Source organism: Cydia fagiglandana, chromosome 21 (assembly GCF_963556715.1).
Source record: "Cydia fagiglandana chromosome 21, ilCydFagi1.1, whole genome shotgun sequence".
NCBI classification, from domain to species: Eukaryota; Metazoa; Arthropoda; class Insecta; order Lepidoptera; family Tortricidae; genus Cydia; species Cydia fagiglandana.
Genome location: NC_085952.1, coordinates 4848766 through 4863337, shown reverse-complemented (window position 1 = coordinate 4863337; position 14572 = coordinate 4848766). Strand labels below are relative to the sequence as shown.

The following is a 14572-nucleotide window of genomic DNA, read 5'->3' as shown; positions in this document are numbered from 1 at the left end:
AAATTGAAGGATTTAAAAGTATTTAGTAACCTTCCACATAATGGCGAATTTTCTAGCAAATTAATATTGAAATCACCACATACAATTATTTTTTTATGACTTCCAAAAACACTACTAAGTACTTCATCTATGACCGATTCGAATAAGTTATAGTCTGCCGATGGGGGCCTGTACACGCATATAATTATAAATTGTTCCAATTCAACACAAGAAAGTTCTATAAGGCGTTCCACTGACATGTCAACAATGTCTTTACGCTCCTTACTTTTTAAATTATGTTTTACCATTATCAATGACCCGCCGCGATTGCAAGATCTCCTAAAAAATGAACTTACTATACTATGATTATTGAAATTAAACATAAATTCATGATCTTTAAGCCAGTGCTCAGTTATACAGAGAATGTCAATATTCGAGTACTGTATAAACAAATCAATTTCGTGTTCCTTACAGGTAAATCCTTGGATATTTTGATGAACTAAGTTCAATAAATTGGTTTTACCAAACATACTAGCATCACAGTGATCAATATGAACGGAGCCGGCTGGTGCACACGTTGTCGTAGCGATTAGTTTAAATTCAAATCACCAGGCGGCTCCATCTCAAACCCTATGCTACCAAGGCGTAAAATACTACGCGACTTAAGGCTATTAGACGCCGTGCTAGCCACGCAGCGTAAATAACACTTACGCTGCGTGGGCTATCAAATCCGCTGCAGACTTTTATTGGTGCGACTATAATTCTTTGATCGTTACAGACGTGTAACTTAATCGCGTATTTAAGTTTTAAGATTTACCTCCGACGTTTCGAGGACGGCGTTGTCCCCGTGGTCTCGGAGAAGACTGGCTCAAGTTGACATCAACATCTCCACCGACCACGACCACCGAGACCATGGGGACAACGCCGTCCTCGAAACGTCGGAGGTAAATCTTAAAACTTAAATACGCGATTAAGTCCCGTTGTGCAGTTTGATAATGTTTAATAATCGTGGAAGTTTAAATCAGTGAGACGTGTAACTGTCAGTCAGTAGGTACAGGTCGTATTGATACCTTATCGTCGAGGCCACCATATTGTTTGTCTGTCTGTCTGCCCTTGGCTTACAAACTTTGGCGTGCAATTAAAATGTTATTGACACGATTCGGTTACTTCCTATTTGTTAAGGCTTGGTGTTATTGTAATGTTTGTTAGTTTAAAAATACGTATATAACAGCTACTTTAATTATAGCACAGAATAAATAATTGTACACTGATTTAAACTTTCACGATTATTTAACATTATGAAACTACACAACGGGACTTAATCGCGTATTTAAGTTTTAAGATTTACCTCCGACGTTTCGTGGACGGCGTTGTCCCCGTGGTCTCGGAGAAGACTGACAGTGTTCGCCGAGACCACGGGGACAACGCCGTCCTCGAAACGTCGGGGGTAAATAATCTTAAAACTTAAATACGCGATTAAGTCCCGTTGTGTAGTTTCATAATGTTAAATAATAGTAGTTGTCAAAATTCAAGTCATTATCATATCTGTGGTCGTGCATGCAAAAGGACGTCAATATGACGTCAAGTTGTGCCAATAATTAAATAATTGCTCGGAGCAATTCTGAGCCGAACGGAGCCGAGTTTGCCCGAAGCGAGGAGTTTCGTACCCATAGCGAGTTAAGTTGCGATAAATTTTGATCTTTGATAGTGTTTACTGGAGCCACGGGGGTCTAAATTTATCAAATTCCTACTGATTTTCTTATAGTGTTGTAGCCACGTCTCCATAAAAACATGCCTTAAAGGTCATGACCTGCCGTAACTATATATAGGGTGAGTCGGAAGAAGAGAAATAGGTTAGTACCATGGGAAAATTCGAAACTATGGAAAATTTGGAAATGGAAAATATCGTTCCCTACACAAAATTGAGGGAATTACAAAAATTTTCGACTTTTCTGACTGACTGACGTCTAACTTGAGCACGCATAAAATACATATTTGTTATATACAAATCATTCATATTTCTGTTTATCAATCTTCGTTTATGGTACCCTTAAAAGCCTAAAAGGTTGGGTAGGTACTTATTAGAAATATTAAAAAAACAACTCCGTCCGTGACCTAAATGATCCATCAAATAACAGCAAATGTTTGACGAAATGTATACTTGTTGTTTTCATCCTAATAAGTGGTAAAGTTGTAGCCATAAACACAGGATATACAGGTATACTGGATTGGCTATGTGAACGACTATGGCACTGCCTACAATAAGATACATCAGCTAATTATTTGACAGTTGACATATTTGTCCAATAGCAAGAAAATTCGGAAACAAAATATTTTTTTACATCGTTTTTTTTTACACTACGCATAATTATTGGTGTTCTTTTCTCTACTTAAAATAAATGATTTAAAAGTTTTCTTTGTAAAATACATATGTACTTACCTATTATACCTATACGATCACATTACATGCATCTATGCTATTGGAATTAATTATATAAAACCATAGGTATTTCGGCAAAACAATACGATCATATTTTTTCCCTATATTAAATAGTTTTAGTTTTGAATACTTCAATGTAAACAAATTGTTATTAAAAAATGGTACTTACACAGGCTTTTATAAAATCGATTGTATTTTTATTTGCACAGTCAGAAAATATACGCCACAAAATACTAATATTTAAGCCCCAATTTGATCAAGAAAATGCACATAAAAAATAGAGTCTAATACAGGCATGGCAGAAAAATCGTAAAAAATACAGGTTGAACATACCTGTTGCTGTTGCAGGTTAAACGTCCTGACAAAGGTCTGATATTTCTGTGAATCCAGCAAAAACTGTATTTGCAGTCTTTAACGCCACAAAAACAAAAATCAAAACAAGACTAAACAGTCAAATAATTACGTCCCAAAACCAAATTTTCAAATCACTTCACACAACCACGTTCAATTAGATTCACGTAGATTTTTTTTGAAGCTTATGGTTTGTATACAAAACACGTATCTAGTCACAATAATTCAATATTTATTACGAGAGAAGCCGGCAAACCGCGAACGCGTGTTATCGGCATGAAAAACGTCTCTACAATGCTTTAGTAAAGCGTACGTAAACATCTGTGTGGCATTCATTAACTTAACATTTACTTTTTAGCTAGCAAAAATGGTCTTTATTACTTTGGAATAAGACATCAAAGATGTGGTAAATAACTTTGTACCGTACGCGATCGCGCGTACTGAGTTTATTTACATCAGAGGCTATTGAACGGTTAGTTCAATGGCGCCATCTATTGAAAAATATTTATACTGGACTCATCGTTGAATTAAGACTAAAGTGGGCACGTGGTGGAGGTGCAAGGCTTAGCTAACATGCCTGAACATGGATTTTCTTGAAAGTAAGTGTAGATGGCTCTGTATATAGTTATGAATTCGGCGGAGCGTAGTCACTTTGTATGTTCGCCCTGTATATATGTATATCGTCGGGTGACAAGCAAAACGATCACCATTGAAATTATTGGACAATAAACCGTGTTACAAGTGTAATAAAATGCATTGTTACTTAAATTTTTTGATAGTACTTAGTGACTTTTGCTTGTCACCCGACGATATGGGCAAACATAATGTATACAGTACGGTTATTATGTCATGTTTATGGTTACAACTGGGTAAGACCTTTAAGGTTTATTCTTTGTATTCTTTGAGGCGTACTCTACAAGAATATACCTAACTAAACTAAGCGAAGTGGTTAAGAATTTGCTCATTTAAAGCACTCGCGCCTCAAGTAAAGTCGGCGAAAATTACTTATTACGAAAACGAAATCTTTCATATAATAACTTGTGTAGAATGGGGAGAGAAAAGGAAAATAGACTGAATCCTATGTATTTTCTGTAAGAGCTGGGCGAACAGCTATCATATTAATACATAAGTATCCTTTTAACACTTTGACCGCCATTGTCAGCCATGTGCGATGAAGGTTACCTACAGTATAAAATTTACCTTAATAGTTTCCAATAAAGTTTACTGTTGCGTGTTATAATGTCAGAGAACCGCTGAATCATGCCATCTATCGCCTTTAAAAGACATTATCATGACAAAAAGATTAAACTACGAGTACACCTGAGTAGCATTCGTATATACCTAGGGTAGTGTAGTGCCGCCAAGGCGTCAATAGAGTGCGCTGTTAAGATAAAAAAATGACATTGATATATAAAATATTCGTGGCGGTTAAAAGGTAAATACGGATTCTATATTATACAGGGTGATTCATGAGACGTGAGCAGGACTAACACTGCGCATTTCGTAAATTATAAGCAACTGTTTCCTATCAGTATTAGTGAGGTTAACGTTAATTTTCTAGCCGTGTTGAAAAAAAAAGTTATTAATTTATTTATGACATGGATGGTCACCCTAACATTAGAATACTAAACTATCGATATTGTGTGTCAAATTGAATGTCATCTCGTATCTCACTCAGGTTTGACATTTTATTTTCTTCGTAAAAGAGGTTTTATGTTTATTAATTAGGTCTTGTAGGGTGACCATGATTGTAGAGAATTAAATTTGCTCTCACCAAAAAGTTGAAAAATAGGAATAAGTGTGGTTGTTTCACCTAAATACGACAGTGATCGATCAATTATCAGTTACTGAGTGTGCAGGATTAGTCCTGCTCACGTCTCATGAATCACCCTGTATAGGTAGGTAGTTGAGTTACTAGGGTTTAATAAATTAGGAAAAACTAGTTAAAGTTGAATATTTTTATTCATAAATACCCTCACAAATCACATTTGTATCACAAAATGCTATAATTACGGCAATATGTATGTTTTACTACCTATACATTTTCAATAACAAAATTTTCTATATTTTACATTGTAATAACTAAATACACATTTATTTATGAATACCATCAAACCATAATATACTTTGGCAAAAGCCAGCTGTCAGTAAAAAAAGGCGGCTGCAAAATGTAGACACGAAGGTCGAACCCCATACAAATTTGAATTTCGCGCCTTTTTCTACTGAAAAGGTTGGATTTCCAGAGTATATGGGTTTACGTCACTTAGGAATTTGTTTCCATGGTCTCTAGAATATTAACCCTTTGAATGCCATGCATCATACCGAACAACGTCACTTACACGCCAAGATCATCGGTATGAACCTTCATCAGAATAATCCTTATTTGAAAGCATAATACAGGATGTTTGGTACATCGTTTGCCAAATTAAAACGGCAGATAGGTTGATTTGCTATCTTCTCAGGCCTAGAAATTTTTAATTTGGCGCACATTTTTTTTTTTCACTTCTATGCCAGTTTATAGTAAATTTCAAATTTTTACTTGCGTAGTAGTAAAAAAAACCATGGCCAATTTCGATTTTCCAGGCATGAGAAGATAGCACATGACTCAACCTATCTGCCGTTTCAATTTGGCAAACGATGTACCAATCACCTTGTTTTACTCGGCAGCTATAAATTACGCCTCATGATGACTTTAGGTGTCCATGGCGCGTCAAAGGGTTAAAGTTTATCCTGGTCTTTCAGTTTTTTAGTTATACTCTGTATCTTTAGGTATTTAAATAAAAGTAAACAAAATCTACCCTCAAATGCCTCGTTAACCAGTTGAGGGTAGATGAAAACATTACACGATCAAATAATGTAGGTTAAAGTCAGGTCGTTCAGTGACTGATTCAGGCGGTTTTGTAATTGGTCGGTTATTAACCAATGTTATAACTACCCGAAAATGTAAGTACAAATTGTTTGTTTACTTTTAGTTAAATACCTAAAGATACAGACTATAGGTTTATTTCTCGAGAACATTCGTTATAAACTTCCAAAAAAATTGACAAATATTGATTCCACCCCCCCCATCATACAATTAAATATATCAACGAAATATTTCTATTTTACCCACCCAGCAAGTTGTCAAAAAAATCATAGGTACTTTTTTTTGTAAAAAATGTATTGTATAGATTGAATAGATAAAGAAGTTGTATAGATACATATATGACACCGGCAGTAATATACTGTCTGTGCAACACTTTCAAAATTATAACATTATATTTAAAAACTATATTCAAATTCATACAAAATATATCCGTATAAAACTTATTCCATAAAAGCTATATACAAGCTACCCGAAGAGCTTAAGCTCAATAACTACCCTTACCTACGAATATACAAGGTGTAACGAAAATACGTGTTAATATTTTAAACTTTTTCCTAATCAAAATACGATTTACTGATTATGCACTTAAATGGATCATTCGTATTTTGGTTACACCCTGTATATTATTTACATACAAAATTCATACAGCACCCAGTTTTATTTATTAACCCTTTCTTTACCAAACGTTATTATCTAAAAATACCACTCACACGCCACCGTCATTGGTACAATAATTATACAATTTAATTAAAAACTTGAAGGTAACTTGACAGCCTACGCTATAACGCGTATAGTCGTTCTTGTCATTGTGGGTACGACACATTAAGGTGCTCACTTCTTGGCATTGAAAGGGTTAAAAAACTATAAACTCTATTTTTTTTATAACAGATTGTGATATCGGTTTGTAACATTTAAAATGAATGTATAAACCGTCTGCTTAGTAAATTGTATCAACAGCCTATTTATTATATTTTATTCCTAACACAATACACAACTTATAATACATCTTTTAACCTTATTGAGCAATCTATTTATTTCTATTTTACCTCCATATTAAATTGGGCAATCTATATTATTATAATACACCGTGTAAAATAGCCAATTTTTATGGCTTTTAGACGCAACAACTGTCTTTTTTAAATGTCATTATAACTCTTTTAATACCACTTCAAATCATAGGTAACACCGATATACCGTGGACACAGTCGATATGTATAAAGACGGCCAAGGTGCACAAAAATATCTAAACGAACATGCACGCTAATACTTAGACATAGAGGCGGTGTTCAGATATTTGTGCGTCGACTGTACGATTAAGGACTTTTACTATTAGGTATTTCTCAAATGGTATTGACCTCTAGGTCCCTAAATAAATGTCCAAGCTATTTGCGATTAAAGTCCTGGAGGCCTTTCGACGTGTTGTCTCTCTGTCGCACTTATGAATTCGTACGTAAGTGTGACAGGGAGGCAACACGTCAAACGTGGTTCGCGGTAGTCCCTCTGGATTGTACTACGAGTACATACTCCACCAGGTTTTCACCAGAACATTTTTTAATAAAACGCAATTTCAAAATAGGTACATCAATTTATCCAACTGTTATAAGTTCCAACTTTTCACAAATTAAGTACTTCTTCCTATACTTCAGCCTTAAGAAACACAGGCCGAGGGTAATGACACCAGTTACGTTGATGAAAAACCCCGTATATACCTAGATCCAAGGTATCCAAGATTTTTGAGCCTATTTCCACGATTTTAATAAAACATGATTTCAAAATACTGCAAAATATCCACATGAGATGACTCCCGACTAACTACACAAGAAATTACGTCTTTTTATACTTTAGCCATAGGCAACACAGGCCCAGAGTAATGATAATCCACACCACGGTTATGAGAAACCCGGTTTATACGGAGATTTCCAAGATGGTGGAGCACTTTTTCATTATTATTTTCTATTGTAAAATATTCACATTAACACTGATAATTCCCAACTAACTAACTACACAATAAACTACGTCTTTCTATACTTCAGCCTTAAGAAACACAGGCCCAGAGTAATGATAATCCAGGCCACAGTTATGAGGAAACCAGTATACACGGAGGTATCCAAAATGGTGGCGCCCTTTTCCATGATGTCACGGAGGGATTTCGAGGGGATAGTGAAGGGGAGGCACAGGGCGATGTATTGGAGGTACCTCTCCATGCCTTCCAAGGGCCAGACGATTCCTGTGGAAATAAAAAAATCTATTATCTAACTGGTGACCGAAGAGCTGGCGGCTACCTCGCACAACGTATCAGCATTGCGATACAGCGAGGAAATGCCGCCAGCAATGTACAATGCCTCAAGGGCCTATTTTAGATTTAAGATAGTTATTAATTTCTTTTAAATACCACTGTAGATATCTTGTTTGTAAATAAATGGTTTTCAACATTACTTAGTAAAGTAGAAGATTAGAAACGATATTCAACCTTTCAGGATACTTATGGAGTAAATAAATCTAAATTATGTTTTTATCTTAATTATAAGTATTCTAAGTTATGAGCAAGTGATATTAGGCCACTAAAATTATCTATACTATCTTGACATATGAGATATAAGTGATCATTCAGGTATCGACTTAGTTCGTACCATAATCTATATTGCTTTTTGATTTTGTGCACAATTTCTTAAGAAGAAAAAGATGTAAACGACATGGAAATCAAGTAAGTGCTACTCGAAATAAAATTCTGGCAACATACCAAAACCAAACAGCTGGATGATGAAGGATTTTATAGTTATGAAAATTTACAACTTACCGCACAGTAATATCATGGGATAGAAGCTCCCAGTGGCGATGAAGAATGACATAGTGTAGCTGGAGCAGCAGACAGAGAGCAGGAACCCGTAGCACATTCCACTGAGGCCTTGGAGGAAGAGCAGGCAGCCACAGGCGAACAGGGAACCTCTGGTGGGTAGATCATAGCCTAGCCAAGCAGCATGTCTATGGCCCGGAGAACTTACCGCATAGCAGGATCATGGGGTAGAAGCTCCCAGTAGCGATGAAGAATGACATGGTGTAGCTGGAGCAGCATACAGAGAGCAGGAACCCGTAGCACATTCCACTGAGGCCTTGGAGGAACAGTAGGCAGCCACAGGCGAACAGGGAACCTCTGGTGGGTAATCCATAACCTACGTAGCCGAGTAGCATCATTTCTATGGTCTGGAAGAAATATACATTAGTTTTAGGAGTGCGGTCGGAACATTCGAGATGCATGAATTCAGTGAAAAGCGTTTACCAAGCTATGGCTAAGATTAATTCGCCAGTTTTTATATCCTAAACCCGACGTTCTGTAAATTTATGCCTCTGGCACCTATCTCTGCTCTAAAGTCGGGTACGAAATTTCGAACAAGAGCAATTTCGTTTTACCACGAGGTCCTCCACCAATGAATAAATTGCTCGGTGACTGTATTCAGTAATAACGATAATTAAGGGGTATTAATTAGACGGGTTCGGATGATCTGCAAACTGTATCTATGTCGGCGGCCGATCGTAAGATCAGGCAGATCGTAATGTTCATGTGTAATGTTTTGACGATAGTCACATTAAACCAATATATAGGTAGGTTGCTTCAGATGCCAGAAGGGCAAACTACCCAGAAATCCGGGCTCCGTCGACTCAGGGAGCGAGTCAAAGAGGAATCATGGGAAGAGACAATGGGATGCTTTCAAAATCAAAGATGAGGCAAATGACGGGAGTGAAATATCCCATAAAATTATTTCGGATGTTGATGTAGAATTACCTGTACTAAAATAACGGTGGCCTGTATCCCGATATGCACATGCAGCATCTCTTTAGGCTGGACTCCGGCGACTGCGCTCCGTTCCCACACTCCTTCCAAACGGTCACCGATCATCAAGGTTGACGTTACCACGGCCGCCAGGAAGAAGATTATTCTGAAAAACAGCAATGATATTTGTTGACATACATTTTTAAGAGGCACCGGGAGCGCTTATTTTCCAATATACACGTTTTCGATTGTCTCTCCTGTGGTTTTTGACCCTAGAGGAAGAGACCCTAGATCATTTTGAGTAAATCGCATCCGTCAAAAACTTTCTTAGAATTATAAGAGCTTGTACAGTCAATAATGCTTTTCTAGTAGAATAGCAACTTATTTTGATAAGTGATGAACTGATATCTTTCACTGGTAACAAATTATAATAGTTTTTATATTCCCCAATTCTGGATCTTTTCATCTACTTACCAGCTTTTATCTAGCTTACAATATTGGCTTAAGTTAAATCTTAAGGGGTCCACTGATTAACAGTCCGCCGGACGGTATCGGCCTGTCAGTTGTTCGGAACTGTCAAAATTTTGTTCTAACTGACAGGCCGATACCGTCCGGCGGACTGTTAATCAGTGGGCCCGTTTACAAGCAAGGTTGACCCAGTTATGTATGCATACAACACACAATTTTTCCCCAATCGTGCAATCTAGCTGGTCTGATGATGAGAACGTAGCTGGTATAGGAGTCTCGTGATAAAACTACGCAGCCTCTACGAAAGCCTCAGAGATTTTCCTCCTTATTTAGTGGTTGACATCCGTGGCTGTTGTAATTATGGACATTCTGGGCACTGTCCTTATTGAGTACAATTTATTATACTCACGTGATCATAACGCCAGGCGCCATGTACGCCACGAACTGCCCGTTCATCTTCCCGTAGATGGGCTCGTTGAAGTGCACTGGAATCTGATAATTACATGTGTCACGTACCTTTTACGAAATACAAATGGATAAACAATTAAAATCAATATCAGTTAATCAGAAATTTTCCAAACGCCATTTTACGCGATTATCAGACCGTGATTAATGTGAAGATCGCCTTAATGCCATGTTGGTTTTTGAATTGATAATATGGTGATTTTAATGTTGCACCAATTTCTTTCTCCAAGACAGGAAAGGGCCTAAAATAAGCAGATCATGTGCCAGAGAAGGGAATTATCTGTATGTTGGGAGACACATGCTATTGTGGTATGGATGATTTAGGATTTGAACAGGGCTTAAGGAGTGTATTTTTAGGAATAGTTCAGTAAGTAAGTTTGGTTATTTATTTCTAAGTTAGTAGGTACACGCTAAGGGGTCTCTCGTATCTTTAAAAATAAAGACAATATCAGATATGTACAAAATTATAAATATGTCTAAAATCAAAAACGTATTCTAGTTTTGTTACCTTAGTGAAGTATAGGTACATGTGATACGATACAGGGTGCTTGCTGAAACTTTACATAAATAAATATAAACGATATATAATTATATGCATACATGAATTTTGAAATTGCTGGGTGAAGCTGCATTTTCCAATCATGATAGAAAATCTGGATTACAGCCAATCGCAAGCATGTGATTGGTTGAATCGCAATTTGATTGGTTGAGACTATTTAAATGAGTCGTGAGGTTATATACAAATATATACATACAATTTCTTTATATCTGGATACGAACCTGCACCAGGCGCTCGGGTCTGCCGCAGGCTTTCATCGCCCGTTTCGTGAAACCTTCATATGCCTTGTGGAACTTTAGTTTCAAAAAATTGGAGATTTGGTGATCTGGGAAACGAGAAATAAGCCTATATTAAGTTTCTATTTATTTATATCTCTCAATGTGTTTTTCTTGGGCTACATTTCTAGATTTCTACTTAGCAAAAACTATTTTCATCTGTCTTTTGATTGTTAGTACCATCAAACATAAGTCTTTGTTAAGTTTCACCACTATATTAAATAAGATCAGGTATTCACCACTATAATTTTGATTTCACAATCTAGTACTAGTGCATTTACTTCTACTGTGTGTCATCTCGTACTTCGATATTGTGTGTCAAATTGAATGTCATCTCGTATCTCACTCAGGTTTGACATTTTATTTTCTTCGTAAAAGAGGTTTTATGTTTATTAATTAGGTCTTGTAGGGTGACCATGATTGTAGAGAATTAAATTTGCTCTCACCAAAAAGTTGAAAAATAGGAATAAGTGTGGTTGTTTCACCTAAATACGACAGTGATCGATCAATTATCAGTTACTGAGTGTGCAGGATTAGTCCTGCTCACGTCTCATGAATCACCCTGTATAGGTAGGTAGTTGAGTTACTAGGGTTTAATAAATTAGGAAAAACTAGTTAAAGTTGAATATTTTTATTCATAAATACCCTCACAAATCACATTTGTATCACAAAATGCTATAATTACGGCAATATGTATGTTTTACTACCTATACATTTTCAATAACAAAATTTTCTATATTTTACATTGTAATAACTAAATACACATTTATTTATGAATACCATCAAACCATAATATACTTTGGCAAAAGCCAGCTGTCAGTAAAAAAAGGCGGCTGCAAAATGTAGACACGAAGGTCGAACCCCATACAAATTTGAATTTCGCGCCTTTTTCTACTGAAAAGGTTGGATTTCCAGAGTATATGGGTTTACGTCACTTAGGAATTTGTTTCCATGGTCTCTAGAATATTAACCCTTTGAATGCCATGCATCATACCGAACAACGTCACTTACACGCCAAGATCATCGGTATGAACCTTCATCAGAATAATCCTTATTTGAAAGCATAATACAGGATGTTTGGTACATCGTTTGCCAAATTAAAACGGCAGATAGGTTGATTTGCTATCTTCTCAGGCCTAGAAATTTTTAATTTGGCGCACATTTTTTTTTTTCACTTCTATGCCAGTTTATAGTAAATTTCAAATTTTTACTTGCGTAGTAGTAAAAAAAACCATGGCCAATTTCGATTTTCCAGGCATGAGAAGATAGCACATGACTCAACCTATCTGCCGTTTCAATTTGGCAAACGATGTACCAATCACCTTGTTTTACTCGGCAGCTATAAATTACGCCTCATGATGACTTTAGGTGTCCATGGCGCGTCAAAGGGTTAAAGTTTATCCTGGTCTTTCAGTTTTTTAGTTATACTCTGTATCTTTAGGTATTTAAATAAAAGTAAACAAAATCTACCCTCAAATGCCTCGTTAACCAGTTGAGGGTAGATGAAAACATTACACGATCAAATAATGTAGGTTAAAGTCAGGTCGTTCAGTGACTGATTCAGGCGGTTTTGTAATTGGTCGGTTATTAACCAATGTTATAACTACCCGAAAATGTAAGTACAAATTGTTTGTTTACTTTTAGTTAAATACCTAAAGATACAGACTATAGGTTTATTTCTCGAGAACATTCGTTATAAACTTCCAAAAAAATTGACAAATATTGATTCCACCCCCCCCATCATACAATTAAATATATCAACGAAATATTTCTATTTTACCCACCCAGCAAGTTGTCAAAAAAATCATAGGTACTTTTTTTTGTAAAAAATGTATTGTATAGATTGAATAGATAAAGAAGTTGTATAGATACATATATGACACCGGCAGTAATATACTGTCTGTGCAACACTTTCAAAATTATAACATTATATTTAAAAACTATATTCAAATTCATACAAAATATATCCGTATAAAACTTATTCCATAAAAGCTATATACAAGCTACCCGAAGAGCTTAAGCTCAATAACTACCCTTACCTACGAATATACAAGGTGTAACGAAAATACGTGTTAATATTTTAAACTTTTTCCTAATCAAAATACGATTTACTGATTATGCACTTAAATGGATCATTCGTATTTTGGTTACACCCTGTATATTATTTACATACAAAATTCATACAGCACCCAGTTTTATTTATTAACCCTTTCTTTACCAAACGTTATTATCTAAAAATACCACTCACACGCCACCGTCATTGGTACAATAATTATACAATTTAATTAAAAACTTGAAGGTAACTTGACAGCCTACGCTATAACGCGTATAGTCGTTCTTGTCATTGTGGGTACGACACATTAAGGTGCTCACTTCTTGGCATTGAAAGGGTTAAAAAACTATAAACTCTATTTTTTTTATAACAGATTGTGATATCGGTTTGTAACATTTAAAATGAATGTATAAACCGTCTGCTTAGTAAATTGTATCAACAGCCTATTTATTATATTTTATTCCTAACACAATACACAACTTATAATACATCTTTTAACCTTATTGAGCAATCTATTTATTTCTATTTTACCTCCATATTAAATTGGGCAATCTATATTATTATAATACACCGTGTAAAATAGCCAATTTTTATGGCTTTTAGACGCAACAACTGTCTTTTTTAAATGTCATTATAACTCTTTTAATACCACTTCAAATCATAGGTAACACCGATATACCGTGGACACAGTCGATATGTATAAAGACGGCCAAGGTGCACAAAAATATCTAAACGAACATGCACGCTAATACTTAGACATAGAGGCGGTGTTCAGATATTTGTGCGTCGACTGTACGATTAAGGACTTTTACTATTAGGTATTTCTCAAATGGTATTGACCTCTAGGTCCCTAAATAAATGTCCAAGCTATTTGCGATTAAAGTCCTGGAGGCCTTTCGACGTGTTGTCTCTCTGTCGCACTTATGAATTCGTACGTAAGTGTGACAGGGAGGCAACACGTCAAACGTGGTTCGCGGTAGTCCCTCTGGATTGTACTACGAGTACATACTCCACCAGGTTTTCACCAGAACATTTTTTAATAAAACGCAATTTCAAAATAGGTACATCAATTTATCCAACTGTTATAAGTTCCAACTTTTCACAAATTAAGTACTTCTTCCTATACTTCAGCCTTAAGAAACACAGGCCGAGGGTAATGACACCAGTTACGTTGATGAAAAACCCCGTATATACCTAGATCCAAGGTATCCAAGATTTTTGAGCCTATTTCCACGATTTTAATAAAACATGATTTCAAAATACTGCAAAATATCCACATGAGATGACTCCCGACTAACTACACAAGAAATTACGTCTTTTTATACTTTAGCCATAGGCAACACAGGC

General features: G+C 35.9%; 2 protein-coding genes across 5 annotated transcripts in view; both read right to left on the bottom strand.

The window, feature by feature from the left end:
• Positions 1-3040, bottom strand: part of LOC134675171 (protein phosphatase PP2A 55 kDa regulatory subunit) — a 228153-nt gene extending 225113 nt beyond the window's left edge. For 2 of the 3 annotated variants that reach the window (XR_010099703.1, XM_063533361.1), the window contains exon 1: positions 2753-3040. The gene's annotated coding sequence lies outside the window, so the exon portion shown is untranslated. The remainder of the gene's footprint in view (positions 1-2752) is intronic. The other variant, XM_063533364.1, reaches the window with a different exon arrangement.
• Positions 3041-4713: 1673 nt separating this feature from the next.
• LOC134674992 (ABC transporter G family member 20-like) lies at positions 4714-11239 on the bottom strand. 2 transcript variants are annotated; one of them, XM_063533137.1, is made up of 5 exons: positions 11119-11239; positions 10283-10365; positions 9418-9571; positions 8639-8837; positions 4714-7863 (listed from the first exon to the last, which is right to left on the bottom strand). In XM_063533137.1, the coding sequence occupies exons 1-5, from the start codon at positions 11152-11154 to the stop codon at positions 7649-7651; spliced, it is 687 nt and encodes a 228-aa protein (XP_063389207.1). In that variant the 5' UTR covers positions 11155-11239; the 3' UTR covers positions 4714-7648. The 2 variants fall into 2 exon arrangements, 1 of the variants encoding a protein (XP_063389207.1); XR_010099670.1 differs by lacking the exons at positions 8639-8837; positions 9418-9571; positions 10283-10365; positions 11119-11239 and adding an exon at positions 8434-8599 and having other exon boundaries at positions 7836-7863.
• Between the last annotated feature and the right edge of the window lie 3333 nt (positions 11240-14572).